This window comes from Aotus nancymaae, unplaced genomic scaffold, assembly GCF_030222135.1.
Source record: "Aotus nancymaae isolate 86718 unplaced genomic scaffold, 86718_ANA_hifiasm-v0.15.2.pri h1tg000014l, whole genome shotgun sequence".
In the NCBI taxonomy this organism is placed as follows: domain Eukaryota; kingdom Metazoa; phylum Chordata; class Mammalia; order Primates; family Aotidae; genus Aotus; species Aotus nancymaae.
Genome location: NW_026988425.1, coordinates 58,530,204 through 58,552,418, shown reverse-complemented (window position 1 = coordinate 58,552,418; position 22,215 = coordinate 58,530,204). Strand labels below are relative to the sequence as shown.

Sequence of the window (22,215 nt, the reverse complement as noted above, 5' to 3'; positions counted from 1 at the left end):
CCATGAGGCTCTGTTCAGTTCTTTAAAAAAATCTTTTTTTTCTCTTTGTTCAGATTGATTCAGTTATATTAACATATTTGCTAGTTCACTGAGTTTTTTTTTTTTTTCTGTTATTGACATTCTGCTATTGAATGTCTCCCTCTCTCCCACCCTCGTCCCCTCCTTCCCTCCCTTCCTTGTTATCTAATGAATTTTAAATTTTGGTTATTTTATTTTCAGGTCAAACTTTTCTTTCGGTGCAAAGACTTACTATTTTCTTATTGGTTTCAAGAATTCTTTTGATTGCTTCCTGGAGCATTTTTATAATGGTTGCTTTAAAGTCTTTGAAAAGTTCAACATCTGTGTTATTTTAACGCTGGCATCTTTTGATTATCTTTTCCCTGGGGCTTTGGCATTTTCCTAGTTCTTTGCTGGGTAATTCAGGTTACCCAGCAAAGAACGAGGTAATTCTAGTTACTTAGTAATTTATAACCTGTATGCTGGACGTTTTGAATATGATCTTGCAAGAATCTGATCTTATTTCATTTCTATGGAGAATGTTAAATAGTTTTGTTTTAGCAGGCAATCAACCTGCTTAGATTCAGGCCATTGGTTCCAACGGTCTTCTGTAGGCTGCGGTTTCAATGTCAGTTCCATTCTCAAAGTCTTTATAGTACTATGTATCTTTCCTGGACGTGTGCCACCCAGTGGTCAGTCTTGGACCTTGGCTATGGTCTGTCTGTTTAGTTTTCAGTCACCCTTATGCTGATTAGGATCAGGTTCATACTTATGCAGGTCTGGCTTGAGCTTAGGAGTTCATAAATGACTTTGTGGGTTTGCTTTCCTGAGCTTTCACCTCTCCACAATCTCCCTCAAACTTTCTGGTTCCTCAAGACTCCTCTTTCTAGCTGTTCACCCAGAAAACTAAGACTTTAGTTATCATACATTGCCATATACTTCTTCAAGTACCCTGCATCAAGGGTCAAGTGTTAGTGGGCAGGGGGAACTAAGCGAGAATAAAAGCAATAGGGAGTTTTCGTACACTCTTTGAATTACAGCTCCTCTCTTTTAGAGTTCTGATTCTTGCAGTCTCCTGCTGCCTCTGCCTGTTGACGCCACCACTGTATTGCTTGGGGGCTGGGTGTGGTGTAAAGAAGCAGTCTCTGAGCTTTTGTAGTTCTTTTTCTCTGCTTGCAGCCAGAGCTAGTGGGCTTCTCCTGGAGCTCTCTCTGCCTACATGTTGTGCCTACTTCTGGTATGTTAAAGTTAGGCCAGGAGTTACTGGAGGAAGAAAAAAATAGTAAACTCACTCTCAGTTCAGTGTATTTCAATTCTGTTCTTTTTCCAGAATCCACCTGCAGCAGTTTACTACTCAAAATCTTTTATATATCTGTTCCATCTGTTCTGTTCAGGTTTTATGGATGTATCCATTAGGATATACAAGGTGGGGTGTGCTTATCTCTAATCCAGAATTGGAACCTCCTCCCTTAGATTGGAACCTCCTTCCTTAGATTGGAACCTCCTCCCTTAGATTGGAACCTCCTTCCTTAGATTGGAACCTCCTCCCTTAGATTGCAGATTGTGATTGTGTGACCATCTTTGGTCAACCTAAAGTATTAGGCCATCCAAGTCTCTCTCTCTTGGTTGCTTTTATTACTCCCTCTTTTCTTCCTTCTTTCTTTCTCTCTCTCACTCCCTCCCTCTCTTCCTCTTTCCCTCCCTCCCCCATCCCTCCCTCCATCCCTCCTTTCCTCCTCGCCTCCCTTCCTTCCAGAATCTGGTTGCTTTTGGTCTTTTACATAAACTGGTGGAGGGAAAATAGAAAGGTATATGTGGCTTTCTTTTTTCTATCCTATTGCAAAACCATCTCAGCGTCTTTCAGTTAGCTGAGTCTTCTCCTTGCCATCTCTGTCACCATTATTGATTGCCCTGATTGCCATGTCATCACTACTGGCAGATCTGTTCATGGTCAGTCCTATGTGCTTCTCATTCACTCCCCACCCCCTGCCCCTGTCTTTTTTGTATTTTCTGACTATTCCTTTTCTCATACTTCTCTGCTTTTATGTAAAATCCGATATCCATCTAGTTTTTCTATTCTACCAATGTACCAACCATAGTAAAAATCAGATGTATTGTTTTCTTTGTCTCTGTTGTTTTTCCTTAATCAGAACCTGTTGTAGTGTTTGTATGTATATTTGTGGGTACTATATTAGTGATCTGGAGACATACTGGAAGCTCGAGGCTTTGGGTAATTCGGTTTTTATTTCTTTAAGATTAAAACAAGTAGTGCTGTTTTTTTTTTTTGTTAGCTAGCTGTATGAATTACTTTTTGATGTTGTATTTAGTGCTTTTGCACTGTGTCAAAGTTTAGGAGGAAAAATAAGAAATTTGTGTATAATCATGGTTCTCGTACTAATTAGGTAATACTGAATATTAACTTTATTACTTTTTCATTATATTTTATTTATGAATAAAGGAATAATTATTGACTAATACCCACTGCAAATCCAGGTGTAAAACAGGCCAGTTCCTTTCAGTCTGGAACCTTAAGATGAATGGGCAGGTGCAGTAGGAGAGGAAAAGAGAGAGCAGGTAGTGGAACCAAAATAAAGAGTCCTCTAAGAAGCTCATGCAAAACTGAGTTCATGAATTTAGAAGGCAGACTCTGCAAGGGAGTAAACCCATTCTGATTTTTCTTTCCCCACCTTTCCAGTTTTACCTCAAAAACACCAAAAGCCTAAAGTAAAACACACCATGCTTTAAGTCTTCCTGTCTTTTCTTAGTTAAAGAGCTACATATCATAATTAGGGCAAAGGGACATTTCTAGGGAGGCCATGTGTGCCTTTTTCTATCATAGAAAGAAAGACACACCCAACTGGTGTCTAGCTTGGAAGATAAATAGTAGAACCATAAATGCAGGTTTATGTGGTAGAAAGAACTGTAGTGGTGCTATTTTCATTTACCTTTTTCTCTACTTTTAGCCTTCTATCAGCCATAAGTAAAAATGGATGTGCTCACATATATACCAATTATCTCTGAAATCCATGACAATAGAAAACAGATGAGTAGAAAACTTTGTTTCCAACAGTAGTTTTAGCTTTTACATGAACAGTCAGATACCAGGTAGATTTCTGAACACTATTTTTAAATTAGAAGGAGTATGTAAACTCCTAGGTCATAAGAACTTCATTCTGAAATCCTAGGTCATAAGAACTTCATTCTGAAATCCTCAAAATATGTGGTTGGCGTTTAAGTGAGCTTTAGATTATGGAGAAAACTTCAATTTGAGTATGATTTATAGAGAAAGTGGGCATTCATTTATTCAATGAATATTTATTGAATATGTACTGTTTTGTTTGCTGAATGAAAGAACGAATTAGGGGGCCTTCTAAGTATGTGTTATTGCTGAGTTTTACTGGGTTCAGAAGTACTGTTTTGTTTTGTTTTGTTTGAGATGGAGTCTCGCTCTGTTGCACAGGCTGGAGTGCAGTGGCAGGATCTCAGCTCACTGCAACCTCTGCCTCCCGTGTTCAAGCAAGTCTCTTGCCTCAGCCTCCCAAGTAACTTGGACTACGGCTGCATGCCACCACACCTGGCTAATTTTTTTGTATTTCTTTAGTAGAGAGGGGGTTTCACCGTGTTGCCAAGGCTGGTCGCCAACTTCTGAGCTCAGGCAATCTGCCTGCCTCGGCCTCCCAAACTGCTGGGATTGCAGGTGTGAGCCACCGCGCCTGGCCAGAAGTTCTGTTTTATATGAAAGCTTTAGAGTAGATGGAAATATAATTGAGGAAGTTAAAACCATAAAGGGAGCTAATTCATGAAGGAAAACTAAAGAGCATCAGCAAAGATAAAGAGAAGATAGCATGTATAAAAATGGGCTATTAGTTGGTTACACTATAACTTACAATTAGCTTTAATAATTTATTGATATTTGGAGGCTAAGGTGGAAAGAGCCCTTGAGTCCAGGAGTTGAAGGATGCACGGAGCTATGATTGCGCCAGTCTACTCCAGCCTGGGTGATGGAGTGAGACCTCATCTCTTAAAAAACTTTAATTTTCTGATATTAATTCTGAACAATTACCTGGGACTACCATGTGAGAGGGATCATGTGTTAGGAGCTTTATTTGACCCTTTCAGCTGTGCCTAGTTTTTCAGCCATCCCTTCTAAGATACCAGTCACATGAGTGAAGTTGTCTTGGACCCTCCAGACTAGTTTGACTGTTAGCTGAATACCACCAGCTAACTTCTGTTCATTCCACCAGCTATCTTCTGTTGAAACAGAAGAATTATCCAGCTGAGCCCTGTCTGATTCTTTGACACACAAAATTGTTAGATATAATAAAATGTTTTTTAAGCCATTAAATTTGGGGTCATTTGTTACTCAGCGATAGATAGCCAAAACACCCACAGAGAACATCTGAACACTTGTATGGTACTGGGAATAATCATTACAAGTTATGCTATAATTTTTAAATGATAGGTTGATCATTTTGTATCAATAGGCCAAGGATAAAATTTGGTGAAAGGGCAGTCAGTTGGGCACAGCATGTGTGGTGACTCTGTGGTATGTTGTCTTGGCTAGGCTAAAAAAATTACATTCCTTTGAATTTCTTTTTTGGTAAGTTTCTGGAGAAGTGAGCTATAAGATATATTCTTTCAAGATTAGGAAGATGGAAGAAAGCACCAGCTGTTTTGTGATCTATATACACCTTCTCCTAATTATTGAATCAAACACTAATTTAGCTGATGCTGTGAAAAGATTTTGTGGGTATAATTAAAGTTCCTAATCAGTCAAGAAGATTACCCTGAGTGGGCCTCATTTAATCAGCTGAAAGTCCTTAAAAGATAATATCAACCTCTCCTGGAAAAAGAGATAAATCTGTGGACAACAGCTTCAGCCAGTGTCTGTGAGGCTTCATTCAGCCTTCTTGTGATCTTCTCTGCCCTATGGACTCTGGATTTGCTTATTCAGTCTCTGAAACCATGTAAGCCAGTTCCTTGTTATATGTATGCGTATATTCACACACGTATGCATAGATAGATATCTCCTATTGGTTCTGCTTGTCCGGATGACTCTATTTTTTTCCTATGTGATAAGCTTGTTTCTAGTGGTTTAAAAGGCATTGGTAGTCCTGGCAGGATGTGGTGAAAGAGTTGCTCAAATTATCACCTTTGGATACTATAATTGAATACTTATAAAAGGTGAGATTCAAGATATCTATGTATGAGCCACTGAGAACATTTTAGTCAAAATAAGGAGTGTGATGGAGTTGGTTGATAATTCCTAACTGCTCCAAACAAAGTGGGCATAGAAAAATGAACTTAGGGTTCTAAATTTCTAGCTAAATGTCCTGAAAACTTCTACATTTGCCCTCAAAGAAACTCTATCCTGTAGCTATAAGGCTGGGGTTTCTGAAAATGAAAGCCAGAGTTTCCTCCTGTGAGTGGCAAACTGAATTCCTAACCACTTTTGTTAAAGTTTGGCCAGTGATTGGAAAGGAATGCGCCCCTACAAATGGGAGTGGGGAAATATGGGTAGATTCTGATAAAGCTGGGGACCTCGGCTTCCCATATGAAATTGAATCTTTGCCCACAGAACCAGTTTTTCTACTTCTGCCTGAGGAAGTGTAAGGTGTCAACTTGACTAGGCCACATAGTACCCAGATGCTTGGTTTAACATTTTTCTGGTTGTTTATGTGAGGGCATTTTTGGATAATTAACATTTAAATCAGTAGAATGAGGGAAGCAGATTGCCTTCCATAACGTGGGTGGGCTACAATCCTGCATTGATGGCCTAAAGAGAGGAAAAGGCTGATGCTCCCACGAAAGATAATTTTCCTGCTTGACAGCCTTTGAACTGGGAAATCGACTGTTCCTGGTTCTACAACAGCCTGCCACCCTTCAGACTTTAACTGGGACATTGGCTCTTTTTTTCTGGTTCTACAGCAGCTTCTGGCCTTTGCACTAGAACTGGGACATCAGCTCTGCAGATTTTAGACTTGCTAGCCTCCATAATTATGTTGGCCAATTCCTTATAAATTATATATATATTTATAATATATATCATAAATATACCCATTTAAACAATTTAAACCATATAAATACTTATATATAATAAATATATGTATATATTTTGTTTCTCTGGAGAACCTTGATTAATATGGGAAGATAGTCCTCTTTACGTGAATAACCTGGAATAGCCTCCCCTGAGGAATGTTGATGAAAAGAGTCAAACTGTAAAATATTTTTAGAGATTCATTCTGAGTCAAATATGAGTGGACAATGGCCCATGATACAGCCCTCAGAATGTCCTGAGAAGATGTGCCCGAGGTGGTTGGGGTACAGCTTGGTTTCATATATTTTAGAGAGGCATGGGACATCAATCAAATACACTTAAGAAATGTACTGGTTTGGTTCAGAAATGGGGGACAACTCAAAGCTGGGGAGTGGGGAGGGCTTTCAGGCTATAAGTACATTTAAACATTTTCTGGTTGACAATTGGTTGAGTTTATCTGAAGAGCTGGGATCAATAAAAAGGAAATGTTCAGGTTAAGAAAGAATTTTGGAGATCAAGTTTTATTGTGCAGAGGAAGTTCTCAGATAGCAGACTTCAGAGAGAACAGGTTGTGAAATGTTTCTTATTGGATCTAAAAGGGTACCTGGTGCTTAGTTGATTATCTCTTGAATCTGGAAAGGAAGGAAGGAAAACAAGAGGAAAGGGGATTCTCTATAGAATGTGGATTTTTCCCACAAAGGACGTCTTTGCAGGACCATTTCAAGTTATGGCAGAGAAACATGTTTTGGAGTAAAATATTTTGATTTTCTTCCTTGTTATGACAGAGTCAGATGGGAAAGTAAGTCACGATATACAGGGTTAAAAAAAAACCATCTGATAAGAATTTATGGTTTGTAGGGCCTGACTCTCCATACCCCTCAGGCAGGAATTTGAGCAAGATAAAAAAAAACTCAGACCTTAATCCTCAGGAAGTTGCTTACAAGGTGCTCCTGATGCTCCTCAGGATCCACTTCCCAACATCCCTTTTTGTTTCTGTAACTAGACTCAACTAGAAGCAGCTCTCAAAAAATAAGGCACAATGTATAACTCATGAAGAGGTGTGATATACACCAAAAGAACTGCATGGCTATTTTTCATTTATATAAATAGAAATCTAGTAGATATGTGTGAGAATGGATATTGGTGTGTAATCAAGGTGTAAGGAATATGTCATCAGGCCTAATTTATAGGTTTACTGTTCAGAGATTCAATGTTTTAGCTCAAGAAATTAGGAAGGGCTTAATTAGATGGTTGGTTGGCTGGTTGTCTGGAACAAAAGGGTGGCCTACACTAAATAAGATTGAAATGCTTTGTTATATTATAGAGGAAGGTAGTTAAAGGTTTGGGATTCCAATGTTTGAGTGTATTTACTATGCAAGATTGCTCTCCAGTCCTGGAAAAACATGCATTCCACCATAGCTTTGAAAAATAAATTGTAGGGTAGCATCAGCATCCTTGAAAAGCTCTATAGTCTTTCTTCTCTGTAGGTCAGAAATTATAAAGTAAATTGCTATCATTGAAGGATCCCTAAATGCAATAGAGATAATGGATCCTGGGATGTTAAGGGGAAAATGGTGATACTTAATTGCCAAAGATAAGATAGGCAGGGTTATCATAATGGATAGCAGAGTTAAAATAGTAAGGAAAGGCTGGCTGGTGGCTCACGCCTATAATCCCAGCACTTTGGGAGACCAAGGTGGGTGGATCACCTAAGGTCAGGAGTTCAAGACCAGCCTGGCCAACATGGTGAAACCCCACCTCTACAAAAAATACAAAAATTAGCCGGGCGTGGTGGCACTTGCCTGTAATCCCAGCTACCTGGCAGGCTGAGGCAGGAGAATCACTTGAACTTAGGAGGCGGAGGTTGCAGTGAGCCAAGATCGCACCACTGCACTCACTCCAGCCTGGGCGACAGAGTGAGACTTCGTCTCAAAAAAAAAAAGAAAGAAAAAAAAAGATACACACACATATATGTGTGTGTGTGTGTGTGTGTGTGTGTGTGTATATATATATCTAGTTTGACTTGAAGAGATTATGCTGTTGGTTCTCATGATGATCAAACTTCTCATGATGTCCCAAGAGCAGAAATAGACAGTTAATCTATTCTTATTTGATTTGTATAAGTAGAGGAGTTCTAGGTCTAGTATAAATAGAAGTCTGGCCTGAATTTCCAAAATATAGAGTTAATTCCTTCATTTCCAAATTTAAGTCAGTTAACAGACTCAGAACCCCTTGAGAAAGAAACCCACTCTACTGCCAAAAATTTATACTGTTAACTTTTCTTTCAGTATTTCCCTAAAGTGACTTATGGCTCTTATCAGGTTGACTGTACACTCGGGAAAGAAAATTCTGGGGAATGGAGTTTAGCCTAGCCAGGCTGACACATCACAAAGCCATCACAGACCACCCCTTGTCAACTTGGTGCCCATATTTCCTTAAAACATACCGCCTATATGATATGACTATCCCATATACAACTGCAAACATGCTAAATTTTTCCTCAAAAGAGGATACAAAATCCACTTCTGAAGAGTAATGTTTCTCTTCTCTTTTGAAATTTAAATTCTAAGATTAACTACCATCAACACATCTTGTGACGTAAAGTTAGCTATTAACACATCTTGTGTTAGATGATAAGAGGATAAGGGAGAGAAGAAAACAAAGATACTTAATATTATACAAACATTCACATCGAGAGAAAACTCATAACTAATGCAGTCTTCAACTGGTCATGTAGTTGTAGCTGGCATTTATAACAGCCACCTTTTATCCATTCCATATTCTTTGGCCTCAGCAATCACCTAAGCTGGAATCAAACCCTTGTTCTTGAAGCCTCTGGGCCATTATCAGTCCTGCCTAAATTGTTTTTTTGTAGTTTCTATTGATATGAATCACAGGATATGAATATTAGAAGTACTTTAGAAGATCTTCAGTGTTTAAGGCATACTTTTCCTTACCTCCACTGTGTAGCAACCCAATCCCCTCTTGATGCGAGCAGTCACCTCAGCTATTACGGTAACCCCCTTGCTTGTCTGTTCATTCAGAGGCATAAGGAATCCAAAGTAACTGGGGAGCAGTCTCAACTTTCAGTTTAGTGGAATCATTGTGTCCTCTAGTAGAAGCATTTCTCCCTCTGGAACTAGAACCTCTAAACCAGCAGAGTTTAAAGTTATGAGGACAGGAAGAAGAAATTTTGGTGGTGGATCCCTAGGAGTAGTAAAGAGGCCTCTCCTGTTTCCACCTCTTGATTCTTGGATGTGTGAATCCTGGTAATGGGAAAAACAGTACTGTATACTAGATGTTAATTTAGATCACATACCATATTCTGGAGGACACTGCCCCAGCCCTGCAAAGTAACAACACCTGTTACCTTGGCTGGGTCTTCAAAGGCCATTCCACAATTGTCATACCAGATGCTTTGGGATTATGGACAAAATGAGGAGATCGGTAACTTCTATCAGTTACCAGAAATTTTAATCAGAAATGATTAAAATTGATATTAAGTGGGATACAAGATGGTGGACAAAGCATTCTGTAGGTGTGTACTTGCTCATTTTAGCAGAAGCATCATATGCACAGAAGAAAAAATCATATTCAGAGTAAAAATTTATCCTTCTAAGAAGAAAATGCTTTCCCTTCTATGAGAAAGCAGTCCAATGTATAATAAATCTGCCACCAGCCTGTTACCCCAGAAATGATACCATTTCAGGGACTTATTGTTGGTCCCTGCTGCTGGCAGTTTGGGTCCTCAACAGTGTCTTTTGTGGTGAGTAGAGATTCATGTTGCTGAACCCATGCATAACCTCTGTCCCTGCCACCATGGCCACTTTGTTCATGAGCCCATTGAACAAAGTGTTTTGGTAATAACTAGAGTAGCTGAGGAAAGAGGCTGACTGGTGTCTACAGAACAGGTCATTCTTTCCATTTTATTGTTAAAATTCTCCTCCACTGAGGTAACTCTCTAATGAGAATTCATATTGATACAGATATTTCTGGGTACCATTCTAGAAGAGGTCCATCCATATTCCTCTTTCCCAAACCTCCTTGCCAACATTTCAAGTGTGTTTTTCCTAAATCCCTGACCCTTCAGCCATACCATTTGTCAAAGTCAATCCATTACAGACTTGTACCTCTGGGTATTTTCTTCTCTCAGGAAAAATAACCAAGCAAGGGCACTGCTGGAAGTCCTGCCCACTGGGAGGATTCTCCTTTACTACAGTCTTCCAGGGATGCCCGGAGTAAGGCTATAGAGTTCTAGCTGTCCACTTTTGAGTGGTACTTGCATACAATGTAGAACCCTTTGTTAACCAGACCTGAGGTTTTTATTTTTTTTTCTCTGCCTCAATCAACTTGTCTTAGGCAGGAAGACTTAGGTATAGATTAAAGAGAGAAGGTAATGTAGGGGGAATAGGGACCATGGACTTTTTCGCCACCTCCTCATGTAACTTCCTTGTGCCTTAAGGGCCTCCTCAAGTCTGATCTCATATATACTCCTTCCCTTTGATAATAGAGTACTGCTGTGCACACTCAACATTACATCCAGCTCCTGATGGGAAGTTCAGGTAGCAGGGCAACTTAGTGACTCATGATCAAGTGTTCAGTCTCTACTAAGGCTGAGTAATAGGCCAAAAGCAGTTTCTCAAAAGGAGAGTAGTTATCCATAGAGGATGGTGTAGCTTTGTTCCAAAATCCTAAAGGTCCGTGCTGTGATTTACCTAATGAAGCTTGCCAAAGGCTCCAAATATCAACCCCATCTACCACTGATACTTTAAGCACCACTGGATCTGCCAGATTATGTGATCCAAATGACAGAGCAGATTGTATGGCAACATGAACCTATTGAAGAGCCTTCTTTTGTCTGGGTCATGTTCTCTACTGCCAGCTCTTTGCCTTATTTGGCAAATGGGTCAGAATAGCCACTCCAATAAGGTGTATTTTATATCCAAAATCCAAAGAGGATCCCCTGGGCACTTTGCCTCTTTTTTAGTGATAGGAGGGTTAGATGCAGCACTTTATCTTTTACCTTGGAAGGTATCTTGACATTTTATACATCACTGGACCCCTAGAAATTTCACTAAAGTGGAATTTTTGTTTTACTTTGTTGCTGTTAAAGAAAAACTAAATTGGGAAGTGAACTTTGTAAGGGTATAAAGAGTGACAAGAACATAACCTCAAGAACTAGTCAGACCTGAGTTTGACTCCTAGCTGTACCACTGGTAGTTATAAGACTTTAAGAAAGCACTTAACCTCTTTGAGCTACAGTTTTCTTGTCTATAAAATGGATGTGGTAATAAAAGTATCTTAGGGTTGCTATATGAAATGAGATACTGTGTGCAAAGCACTATATAATACTTGGCATATATTTAGCATCAAACAACTGTAGCTCCTCCCTCTATTATGAAGAATCACCATGAAAATATATGGATAATAGGTGTTTCAATTCACAATTTTCTTGTAAATTGAATTTTATTGCAGCAGAATTCTGGGAAGGTCTGTGTTGTTATGCATAGTTCTACAGGTGAGGAAAATGAGGAAAGATAAAGTGAATTTTAGTCATATAACCCAGGATGATATGGTCTCTTGATTTTTGCAGTTATAATGTATACTAGAAACTAGAAGTGAGCAGAAGTGCCAGAGTACATTTTATTTTCTATTTCTAGATGTGGTATTATAAGTGGTTATATATAATCTCACATTTGTTCTATTTGACTAGAGTCTAGATAGAGATAGCCAAAGAATGGGTAATGAGAGAGAATAGGAAAAAAGTGGGAAAATAATTATTTTTTGTTTAAAGAAAAGAAAAAGTTTGAATTACAGATTTTAAATAGAATACTTACATATTGATACCTAGACTTTAATACCTGTCAGATAATGTCAAAAGTTTATTCAATAGATTTATATAAAATTATTTGTAGCATAATTCATTATTCTTCCTTTATATTGGATAACCAGTATAATGTAATTATCAAGTGCAAAAACAATGTGAAATTTGTCTTTTGGGGACAGTTAATGATGAGAAAGCAAGATTCATGGCCACCTTTTCAGATGTGCTTGCTTTAGTCTCTTGCTATCCCAGGTGTGGTCCATGAGCCAGCAGATCAGTATCACAGACTGCTTATTAGCAATGCAGAATCTCAGGTCTACCCTACACCTTCTGAATAAAAACATACATTTTACCAAGATTTAATGTAGGTTATGAAGGTTTAAGAGGCATTGCTGTTGACTTCTGATCTAGGTTGATTTCTGTACTATATTCCTGTCTGCCTGATTTACTTTCAATATTGGAATCAGAATAGCCAGTAGTATCCATTTAGTTTTGTAGAATTTGCAAATCAGAACTCTATTTTTTGAATGACAGGAGTTAACATTTTTCTGAAATGAGAAAATTACACTGTAGCTACATCATAATTTAAAAATCGATGTAATTCACAAGTGGTTCCTATTAAGCTTCTGTTTGAAGGCAAAATGAGAAGTGTAAGACTGGAAAGTAGTTTATTATTAATTATATCATATTTAAATTAGACTATATCATAGTATTATTAATTATAGTCAGGAAACTACATTTTGTTTCCCTCAACAAGTGGTGAGACCAGTTTCTAAAACATGAATGAGTTTCTGTACCCTTATCCAAGGACGGCAAATATCTGAGATGGCTAATTTTCCCTTAAGACCCTCCTTCCCTATATTTGAGGGGCAATGTCAGTGGATCCAGAAAACTCTTTTTTTCCCTCCTGGATCCTGGATGTAACATAAGAATCCTCAAGCATTCTAGGCAGCCACCGTAAATCAAAGTTGCCACGCAGAATAAAAGTTATCAAATGTAGCATTTCATATTAGTCTCCTACAAATATTAAACAGTTTTTCATTGTTATAAGCAATGAAAATTGTCAAAAACAAAGTACAAGTATCATATTCCTGCATTCTTGAACCAGACCATCTTTTATTCCTCATGCATCTCTAGCAGTGTTACCAAAACTTCTTCAGTGAATATTCAACTTCATCAAGTTATCAGATATTACTGACAGTATAGTGAAAAGAGTAAAGATCTTGTACTATGACAGAAATGAAGTCAATCACCTTCTAATCCTTCCTGTGTGACTTCGGTTACATTACTTCTCTTCCTCATCTGTAATATGAGAATATCATCTGATTTAGAGTATTGAGAAGATTAAATTAGGTAACATGTTAATATAACCAGTAAAGTAAGATACAGAAATTTTATAAATGTTGGCTGCTGTCTTCTCTCACTTCCCTTTCCTCTGAATAGTTTTTTTTGGTAGACAAGGTGACTCTTGTAAAGCAAGTAAAATATTTATCATGTCCTAGAAGAACGGTATTTGTCTCTTGCAAGACTGTTATCAGTAATAAAAATTCACTTTAGTGGGCAGTTAATTAACTATTCTGTTTACTTACTGGATACACTCTGGATGAGGTTCTTAGACTTAATATGTAAAAGAGTAAGGGAAGTTTAGAAGGACTGTGTTTTACAGTACTTAATGGTTACATGTAGAAAGAGAAACAACCATAAACTTTGTGATAACAGTCTGAAAATTATTTTTAAAAGTACTAAAAAAAGAAAACATAATGGTCAAAGGATATCTATTGTACCATATGAGAGAACCTCAAGGACAGTGGGAATGGTGAAGTATTTGTTTTCCTGATGCTACAATAGAAGCATGAGTGTAAGATAAGTACATATTTTAGTAGACACTGCTACTGTAATATGTTAATACCATGGTCTAAAGATACTTCTTGATGATGGTTCTCCTAGGATCTATGCAAGAAAAAGTAATAACTTAAATGTGTAAAGTCTTATTATAGGTGTTGTCTTCAAGAAAAAGTATAGGAAAATAAATGCATTCTGGGAAAAAAGTATACATTGGTAGAACTTTAATGTTCTTTGAAAACTGACTGACAATCAGAAACACTCCAAGAAGTTAGGAGTTGAGCATGTTAAAGCATGCAAACCTTTAGGAACACTTTCCTAAGTGACCGTGTTCTCTGGCTTCAACTACAGAATTCTGTTAAGAATCAAAGACTTCAACTATAATTGCATTTAATCAGAGAATGCTCTTCTATAAGGCATTCTTTGAGAAATCCATATAAAAATTAGATGTTTAAGAATCTGTGTATTCATTTAGCCATACAAAAGACATTTAAATGAAAATTTTATTAACTGGAATTTTGTTATGCCATAGAGCTATCTTAGGAACAAGATTCCAAGGCAGAAGTGAAACTGATGGCGGTACTGCTTTTATATTTAGTGTATACTGCTAGAGTGGCATTAATAATATAGCAGATACAGAAATGTTTTTTTTTCCCATTTTGGACTATGGTGATTCACAGTGGTAGAAGCTTTGTAAAATATAAATTCTGATTCTTTTTCAATTCGGTCTAATTTAAATTCCTCTAGCTTCTGCTAAGTATAAGAGAAATAGGTCTGGGCTTGTGAATTAGCTTTTTTAAAATTAAAAAATAATCTGCTGAAACTATTCAGAAATGTACCTCAATTAGGGCATTTTTTTAAAAAGTGTGTGAACATGTTTAAAAGTAACCTTTACCATAATTAAGCTTGGTAGAAATATAAATTATTGATAATGATAAATCATAAAATTAAACTTATTAAATAATATTACTTGGGAAAAGTACTATACTTCATTAACGTTAACATTTTTCTTCTTTTCCTTTCTTTGGCTCTGTATTGGACAATGAGTTTTTACTGTGAGAGATGCTAAAGAAGAGCATTTAATTTTTTGTTTTACTTTAAAGCTCATCCATGTATTTTATTTTAAATGGCTACAGTGTACTACATACAAGAAATTGGTTTCTTTCCATCTCAGACTTTATCTGGCTTCTTATAAGCTGGCAGATCTAGGAAATGCTATACTTCTTAATATGTAGCAGTTTTAATCTCCATTTGTATAAAATTTAAGAATATTTAAAAGTAAAATTAGTAATTTATACTTTTATGATTTACTTCTACTTTAAATATTCTTTAATTTTCAGATCAGGTTATTAGTCAAGATGTGTATACTCAATCCATTTTGAATGCTTTTCCAGATTATGCTTTCTTCATTGAAGGGTTCATATTTATTTAAGGGTATCATAAATATTTAATAGATCGAGATCTATAAATTCATACGTATCACTGACCTAACAAATATATACTGGGAATCAACTTTGTTTCTATGAGAGATCTGCATCTATAATAACACTTATTTAGTTTATATATAATTAAAATAAACTTTTATTGTAATTTAGAAATGAATCAAGATATATTTGCTAGAGTGTATAAGCCAGAAGTTGCCTAGGAAATGGCTGCAATTCATTTTAAAGTTCTTAAAATTTTGCAACTCCTCACATACGTGTGTTGTTAACTTTTCAATCTTGTTATGTATTTTAAGAGGGATGATATTTTCCCTTATGTTTATTTGCTTTGAGCAGTAAATCAGTAATTACAAATATCCATTTGAGTATAAATTCATCTGTGTTTCTAAATTGTATATAGTTTTCTGCTTTCTGGATTTGATGTCTAATATATACTATTTTCTTTAATAGATATAATTTTAAACACAATAATAAGAACAGCAGTAGAATAGAAATCAGTACCCATTCTTCTGCATTTCTTAGAACATCACATACCATCAGTCAAGTGCTTTTATTGAAATATAGTTAGTAGCAATTAGGCTAAATTTTGGCTTTCATAGATTGGAACTGTTAAAGCCCAGTTGATCCTAATGTTTTTGGATAGTGGTAGTATTTGTAGTACCATGAAAGATTCACATATTTTATGTAAAAGTATGCTTATTGAATTACCAGATATGACATCATAGTGTAGTAATATTAGATTAGTAGTTCATAATAAAAACTTTTGTCCCAGGTTTCACAAAGACCACTAGAATAACTGAATAAATAAGCTTAAGTCTCTCTTCCAGTTTTTCATTTTTAAAATTAGGTTACCTGCCCCAATTCTATTTCACATTGTAGTGATTCAGATCTTATTTTTAAATTTTAATAATGAAAAATTAAGGATTACTATAATAAAAAATGTCAAGTTTTTTTTTCTATAAATCCATAAGCCTATTTTAACAATTCTTTATACCAGACATTAAAAACCTTAACGATAAAAAAATTTAAAAGCCACTCTTTATTGCACATGTACAACATATTTGACAATCTCCTACTGGTCTCAAACTCCTAAATGAATCACTAAATTACATTTGGTCATGCATTGTTCTTTTAGACTACTAAAAGTCAGTAAATTTTCTATTTCTTCAGGTGATTCATCCTTCAATCTAGAAAAATGTTAATACAGCTTTCTAAAGCGTCTATTGGTACGGATTAGTCTCATAATTTGTATTTACTATTCTGTTTATAATAATTTAAAATGTTGCACTAATTAGATCTATACAAAAAGAATAGTCAGTTTTCCTGGTAATAGAAAGGGATATAAGTAGTGATAATTAGAAACCAAAACTGAATATACCCTGCTAGATTAGTCCCCAGAGAATATGGTTTATCTTTAATACATATAATTTGCCTGAGAATAAATGATTGACTAAATATTCTATCAGTAAAGATAATACCTCCCTAAATTGTCATTTTTTATATCTTTATTATTTTTAACTGGAGAGAAAACTTCAGTTTTTTACAATCAAAATAAGTATTAAAGTGATATTATAAAATCAGAGCCCCAAATCCTAACCCAAGAACAACTATGAAATTAATAGTGCATTGTTGTTAAGTGCTGGGTAGGTTAGCTCTTGAATAAAGTTTAGTTTGTTACACGAAAAACATTAATAAATAAATTCATTATTCTCAGGCTTTCTATAAACACCAACAGTTTCTATAAACACCAACAGTATAATGCAACATTAAAAATACTTCAAAGCACATTTTTAAAATGTTTAAGCAATTGTTATTTACATCATTTATGGTTGGCCAACTGTAGTAATGTATGAAAATTCCTAAAACGGAAAGAAAAAATAGCAAAGAAAGCAGAAAACAATGAATCCAATGACCCAGTTCACTGAATAAATATATATGATCACCATATCCATGTCAAACCACCATCCACGGCTATCATCCTCAAAGTGCAGGTAATCCATCCTGTGTGCACCATGTGGGAACTGCCTTCTTGTAACTGGAGCTGCATGTCTGTGGAAACCTAGAAGATGTATGAACATATTTTAAAGCCCATTAAATTCAAGCATGAGTTCAGAAAAGAAGCTGCAATATGAACACAAGTACAATTAAAGCATATCTTGATTTCACTGAGTGGAGTTATGTTGTATTCCTGACAGTTTTTTTCAATGACAAACAACTATTAAAAGCCCCTTCTAGTTCAGAGAATTAAAGCAGGATAGCAGAGAATACAGGATACAAAGTCAAGAGATTTACCTAGGCCTGCCACTTCACTGGGGCAAGTTATTTATCTCTTTTGGTCTTGGATTTCTCATCTATACCATCTAATTTCTTCAAAACTTTGTGAGGATCAAATGCAATTATTTTCAAAAGAACATTTTCGAAATTTAAACTTTATTCATGTTTTATTTTTACAACTGCTTTTATAACTTCTGATCACCAACTTAACCTTATACCTCGAGAATTTCATTTAGTTTAGTTCTTTGAGCAAAGTTCTAAGAAGAATCTTACTTCATTTTGGCATTGAATGAACTGGACAGACATAATGATATGTCTTTAAGGAAATTTAGCTTTAATTTCCATAGAATTCAAAGTGTGGGGATTGGTTGGTACATAAAAAGTAAATCTTGAAAGTAAACTATAGTCTACTTATTATTAAATGAAATATGACATTTCTGAGAAATATTACATCTCATGAAATACAATGTTTTCTTTGTATATTTACATGTTAATTAAAGCTTGAGAATAAACCTGCTCATTAGCAACTTGCTTTTGTTGGTTGACCAACATATAAAGTCAGTCATTTAAAAAACAAAATTCAATATTCTGAGGACTGATAACCTATTAATCTTTTGCTTTTTACTTATCTACTTCCAACTTTAAGTATTTCTGTGATTATTTGTGTTGGATAGCAGGGATAGCATAATAAACTAGGCAGAAAAAAATGTAATTCTGGTGCTTGCTAGCAACTCTGGTGATAAAAGTTCTGTGAAGCTCTAGCTTGAAGCAAATTGTAGTTCATTCATTATAACAATTGAGTAATGTTAAATATTATACTCTAGGTCACGCTGCTTATTCTGATGGCGAGGTTGTGTTTACCTCGGTATTAGTATGGTCATTTAAAGTCAAATCTCTTTAATTAAGAACTATCCTATTTTTTATGTATTAAGTTTATTTGGAAATTATGTTTACTTATGTAGGTTCAAAATATGAAATTTAAAAAGATGAGATAAACATATGAAATAAGTGATACTTTATTTTATTTTTATTTATTTATTTTTATTGAGATGGAGTTTCACTCTGTCACCCAGGCTGGAGTGCAGTGGCGCGATCTTGGCTCGCTGCAACCTCTCCTTCCCTGCCTCGGCCTCCCAAGTAGCTGGGATTATAGGCGTATGTGACCATGTCTGGCTAATTTTTTTTGTATATTTAGTAGAGATGGGGTCTCAAACTCCTAATCTCAGGCAATTCACCTGCCTCAACCTACCACAGTGCTGGGATTACAGGCATGAGCCACTGTGCCCAGCCGAAAATAACTGATATTTTAAAATAATTGTAGAGCTACATTGAAATAGGTTTTTAAATAATTTCTAATTGGTCTTGGTTGACTTTCTATCATATCTGATTTGATTTAAAAACATGTTTTTTACTGATACGCAAATATTATACATTTTTATGGCATATATGTAATATTGTTTATCGTTGTAACCAAAAAACCTGAATAGCCAAGGAAATCCTAAGCAATAAGAACAAAGCTGGAGGCATCATGTTACCTGACTTCAAACTATACTACAAGGTGACAGCAATCAAAACAGCATGGTACTAGTACAAAAGTAGACACAGAGACAAATGGAGCAGAATGAAGAGCCCCAAAATAAGGCTGCACATCCACAACCATCTGATTTTCAACAAAGCTGACAAGAACAAACAATGGGGAAAGTATTCCCTATTCAATAAGTGGTGCTTGGATAACTGGCTTGCTACATGTAGAAGATTGAAGTGGACCCCTTACTTATACCATATATAAAAATAAACTCAAGAGGAATTAAAGACTAAAATGGAAAACCCAAAACCATAAAAACCCTGGAAGACAACATATGCAATACCATTCGGGACATAGGAATGGGCAATGATTTCATGATGAAGATACCAAAAGTAACTGCAACAAAAGCAAAAACCGATAACTAGAATCAAATTAAACAAAAGAACTTCTGCACAGCAAAAGAAACTATCAACAGAGTAAAGAGACAACCTACAGAATGAGAGAAAATTTTTACAAACTATGCATCTGACAAAGGTCTAATATCCAGCATCTATAAGGCACTTAAACTAATTTACAAGGAAAAAACAACCCGTTTAAAAAGTAGGCAAAGGACATGAACAGGCATTCTTCAAAAGACACACATGCAGCCAAGAAACAGCAAAAAAGCTTACTATCACTGATCATTAGAGAAATGCAAATAAAAACCACAATGAGGTACCATCTCACACCTAGAATGGCTATTACTGAAAAGTCCAAAAATAACAGATGCTGGTGAGACTGCAGAGAAAAAGGAATGCTTATACACTGTTGATGTAAATTTGTTCAACCACTGTGGAAAACTGTGTGGTGACTCCTCAGAGACCTAAAAACAGAAATATCATTCAACCCAGCAATCCCATTACTGGGTATATACCCAAAGGAATATAAATCATTTTATCATAAAGACACATGCATGTGTCTTTACAGCGCTATTCACAATAGCAAAGACATGGAATCCACCTAAGTGCCCAACAATGGTAGACTGGATAAAGAAAATGTCGTACATAAACACTATGAAATACTATGCAGCCATAAAACAGAATGAGATCATGGCCTTTACAGGAACATGGCTGGGGCTGGAGGCCATTATCCTTAGCAAGCTAATGCAGGAACAGAAAACCAAATAATGCATGTACTCACCTATACGTGGAAGCTAAATGATGAGAACACATGGACACAAGAAGGGAGCAATAGACACTGGGGCCTATCAGAAGACGAAGGGTGGGAGGAGGGAGAGGAGCAGAAAAATAACTATTGGGTCCTAGGCTCATTACCTGAGTGATGAAATAATGTGTGTATCAAATCCCTGTGACATGAGTTTACCTATATAACAAACTTGCACATGTACTCCTGAACCTAAAAGTTAAAAAAATATTTTAATCTATAAATTTAAATTTAACTTAAATTTAAATTTCTTATTTCTAATAGGATAAATTAAATAGTAAGTATAAGATTTTGTCTGGTAGGGTTGCGCTTATGAGGATCACAAGCCACTCTAATATCCAAGATTATTGTTTTGTCCACCAAATACCAATTTTTGTCCCTATTTAAAATGTATGGTATAGGAGACAATACACTTAAAACTATTATGATCACATGATAGTCAATGTATATATTTTAATAGACACAACCACTTCATTCTAAAAAGGATTTGGATTGGAGTTAATAGTAAGAGAAGCTTCTTCACCAGGAATTCGCTTTTACAGGCATAACTTACTCTTTGTGATAAGCTGATAATTACTTTGGTATTAAGACATAGTTTAAAGAGTACTCAATATTTATAGTTTGTTGTAACTATGCTATAGTTCATTTTAACTATGCTATTTTAAAATAAGAAACATAATAAGGACACATAATCCAGTGGAAAAAAAGGCATACTGCAGAGAAAATTGTACTCTTCAAGAAATATGAAGAATTGAATTATTGTGCCAATATTCCACATGCTCATTATTCACAAGTCAAAATAATTTCTCTGTATCTATGAAGATATTCATATGGTTTTCTTCTTTAATCTGTTAATGTGATGAATTCAACTTGTGAATTTTTCTAATGTTGAATATTAAATTTATTAAATTGATTTTCCTCCTTCATATATACCATTCCTTCATATGGATAAATTCCATATGTCCCTAATATTGGTTTTTATATACTGAGGAACTTAGCTTGTTACAATTTTATATGGTATTTTAATGCATATGCTAAAAGAGACATTAGTCTATAGTATTCTGTTTTATGCTATTTTTGCCTGGTTTGTGTATCATGATTTTATTGGCTTCATAAAACACGTTGGCTGTTAGGTGACAATTTTCCATGGATCTCTGTGTGTCTGCACATCTTGCAAGCAGAAGTACTAACTGCCTTTGTTCTGGACTATGTTTTGAAAGATATTTGCATAGCAAACTGTCTTGGAAGATAGAGTGTCTCTCTTTGGAGCAGAATGTAGGTTTGTTTGTATTCTTAGAACATAGCATATTTAATGTCTGTTATAAAAGATTTGAGTTTTGTAAGCTTAGAGTTCTCCCATGTAACACACCCCACTGCATATATGGATATCATGATCCCCTATGGAAAATGAGGCTCAGGTATCCATCACATATGCTGCTACTCCAGCTACAATTGTGAGTAACAAACCATCCTTTGTGTCTTGTGTCTTCTGCCACCATCTATGACAGTGGTCAAATAAAACTGTTAGCTTACAAATAGGGTAAAATCTCAGGCCGTTAATAGTTCTAGACATTGGTAATCTTGTAATCTCTTATCTTAAATAATTTGCATAAAAATGGAATTCTTTGATGGTGATAGCATTGAATCTGTAAATTACTTTGGGCAGTATGGCCATTTTCACGATATTGATTCTTCCTAACCATGACCATGGAATGTTTTTCCATCTGTTTGTGTCCTCTCTTATTTCTTTCAGCAGTTTTGTAGTTCTCCTTGAAGAGGTCCTTCATGTCCTTTGTTAGTTGTATTCCTAGGTATTTTATTCTTTTTTGTAGCAATTGTGAATGGGAGTTTGCTCTTGATTGGGCTCTCTGTTTGTCTGTTATTGGTGTATAGGAATACTTGTGATTTTTGCACATTGATTTTGTATCCTGAGATATTGCTGAAGTTGCTTATCAGTTTAAGGAGATTTTGGGCTGAGATGATGGGATTTTCTAACTATACAATTGTGTTGTCTGCAAATAGAGACAATTTGACTTTCTCCTTTCCTAATTGAATACTCTTTATTTCTTTT

General features: G+C 35.7%; 1 protein-coding gene across 4 annotated transcripts in view; it reads right to left on the bottom strand.

Moving 5' to 3' along the window:
• Positions 1–16,163: 16,163 nt before the first annotated feature.
• Positions 16,164–22,215, bottom strand: part of RNF180 (ring finger protein 180) — a 220,146-nt gene continuing 214,094 nt past the window's right edge. For all 4 annotated transcript variants that reach the window (XM_012462284.3, XM_012462286.3, XM_012462283.2 and 1 more), the window contains exon 8: positions 16,164–17,201. In XM_012462284.3, coding sequence (XP_012317707.2) covers positions 17,002–17,201 — 200 coding nt within the window. In that variant the 3' untranslated portion in view covers positions 16,164–17,001. The remainder of the gene's footprint in view (positions 17,202–22,215) is intronic.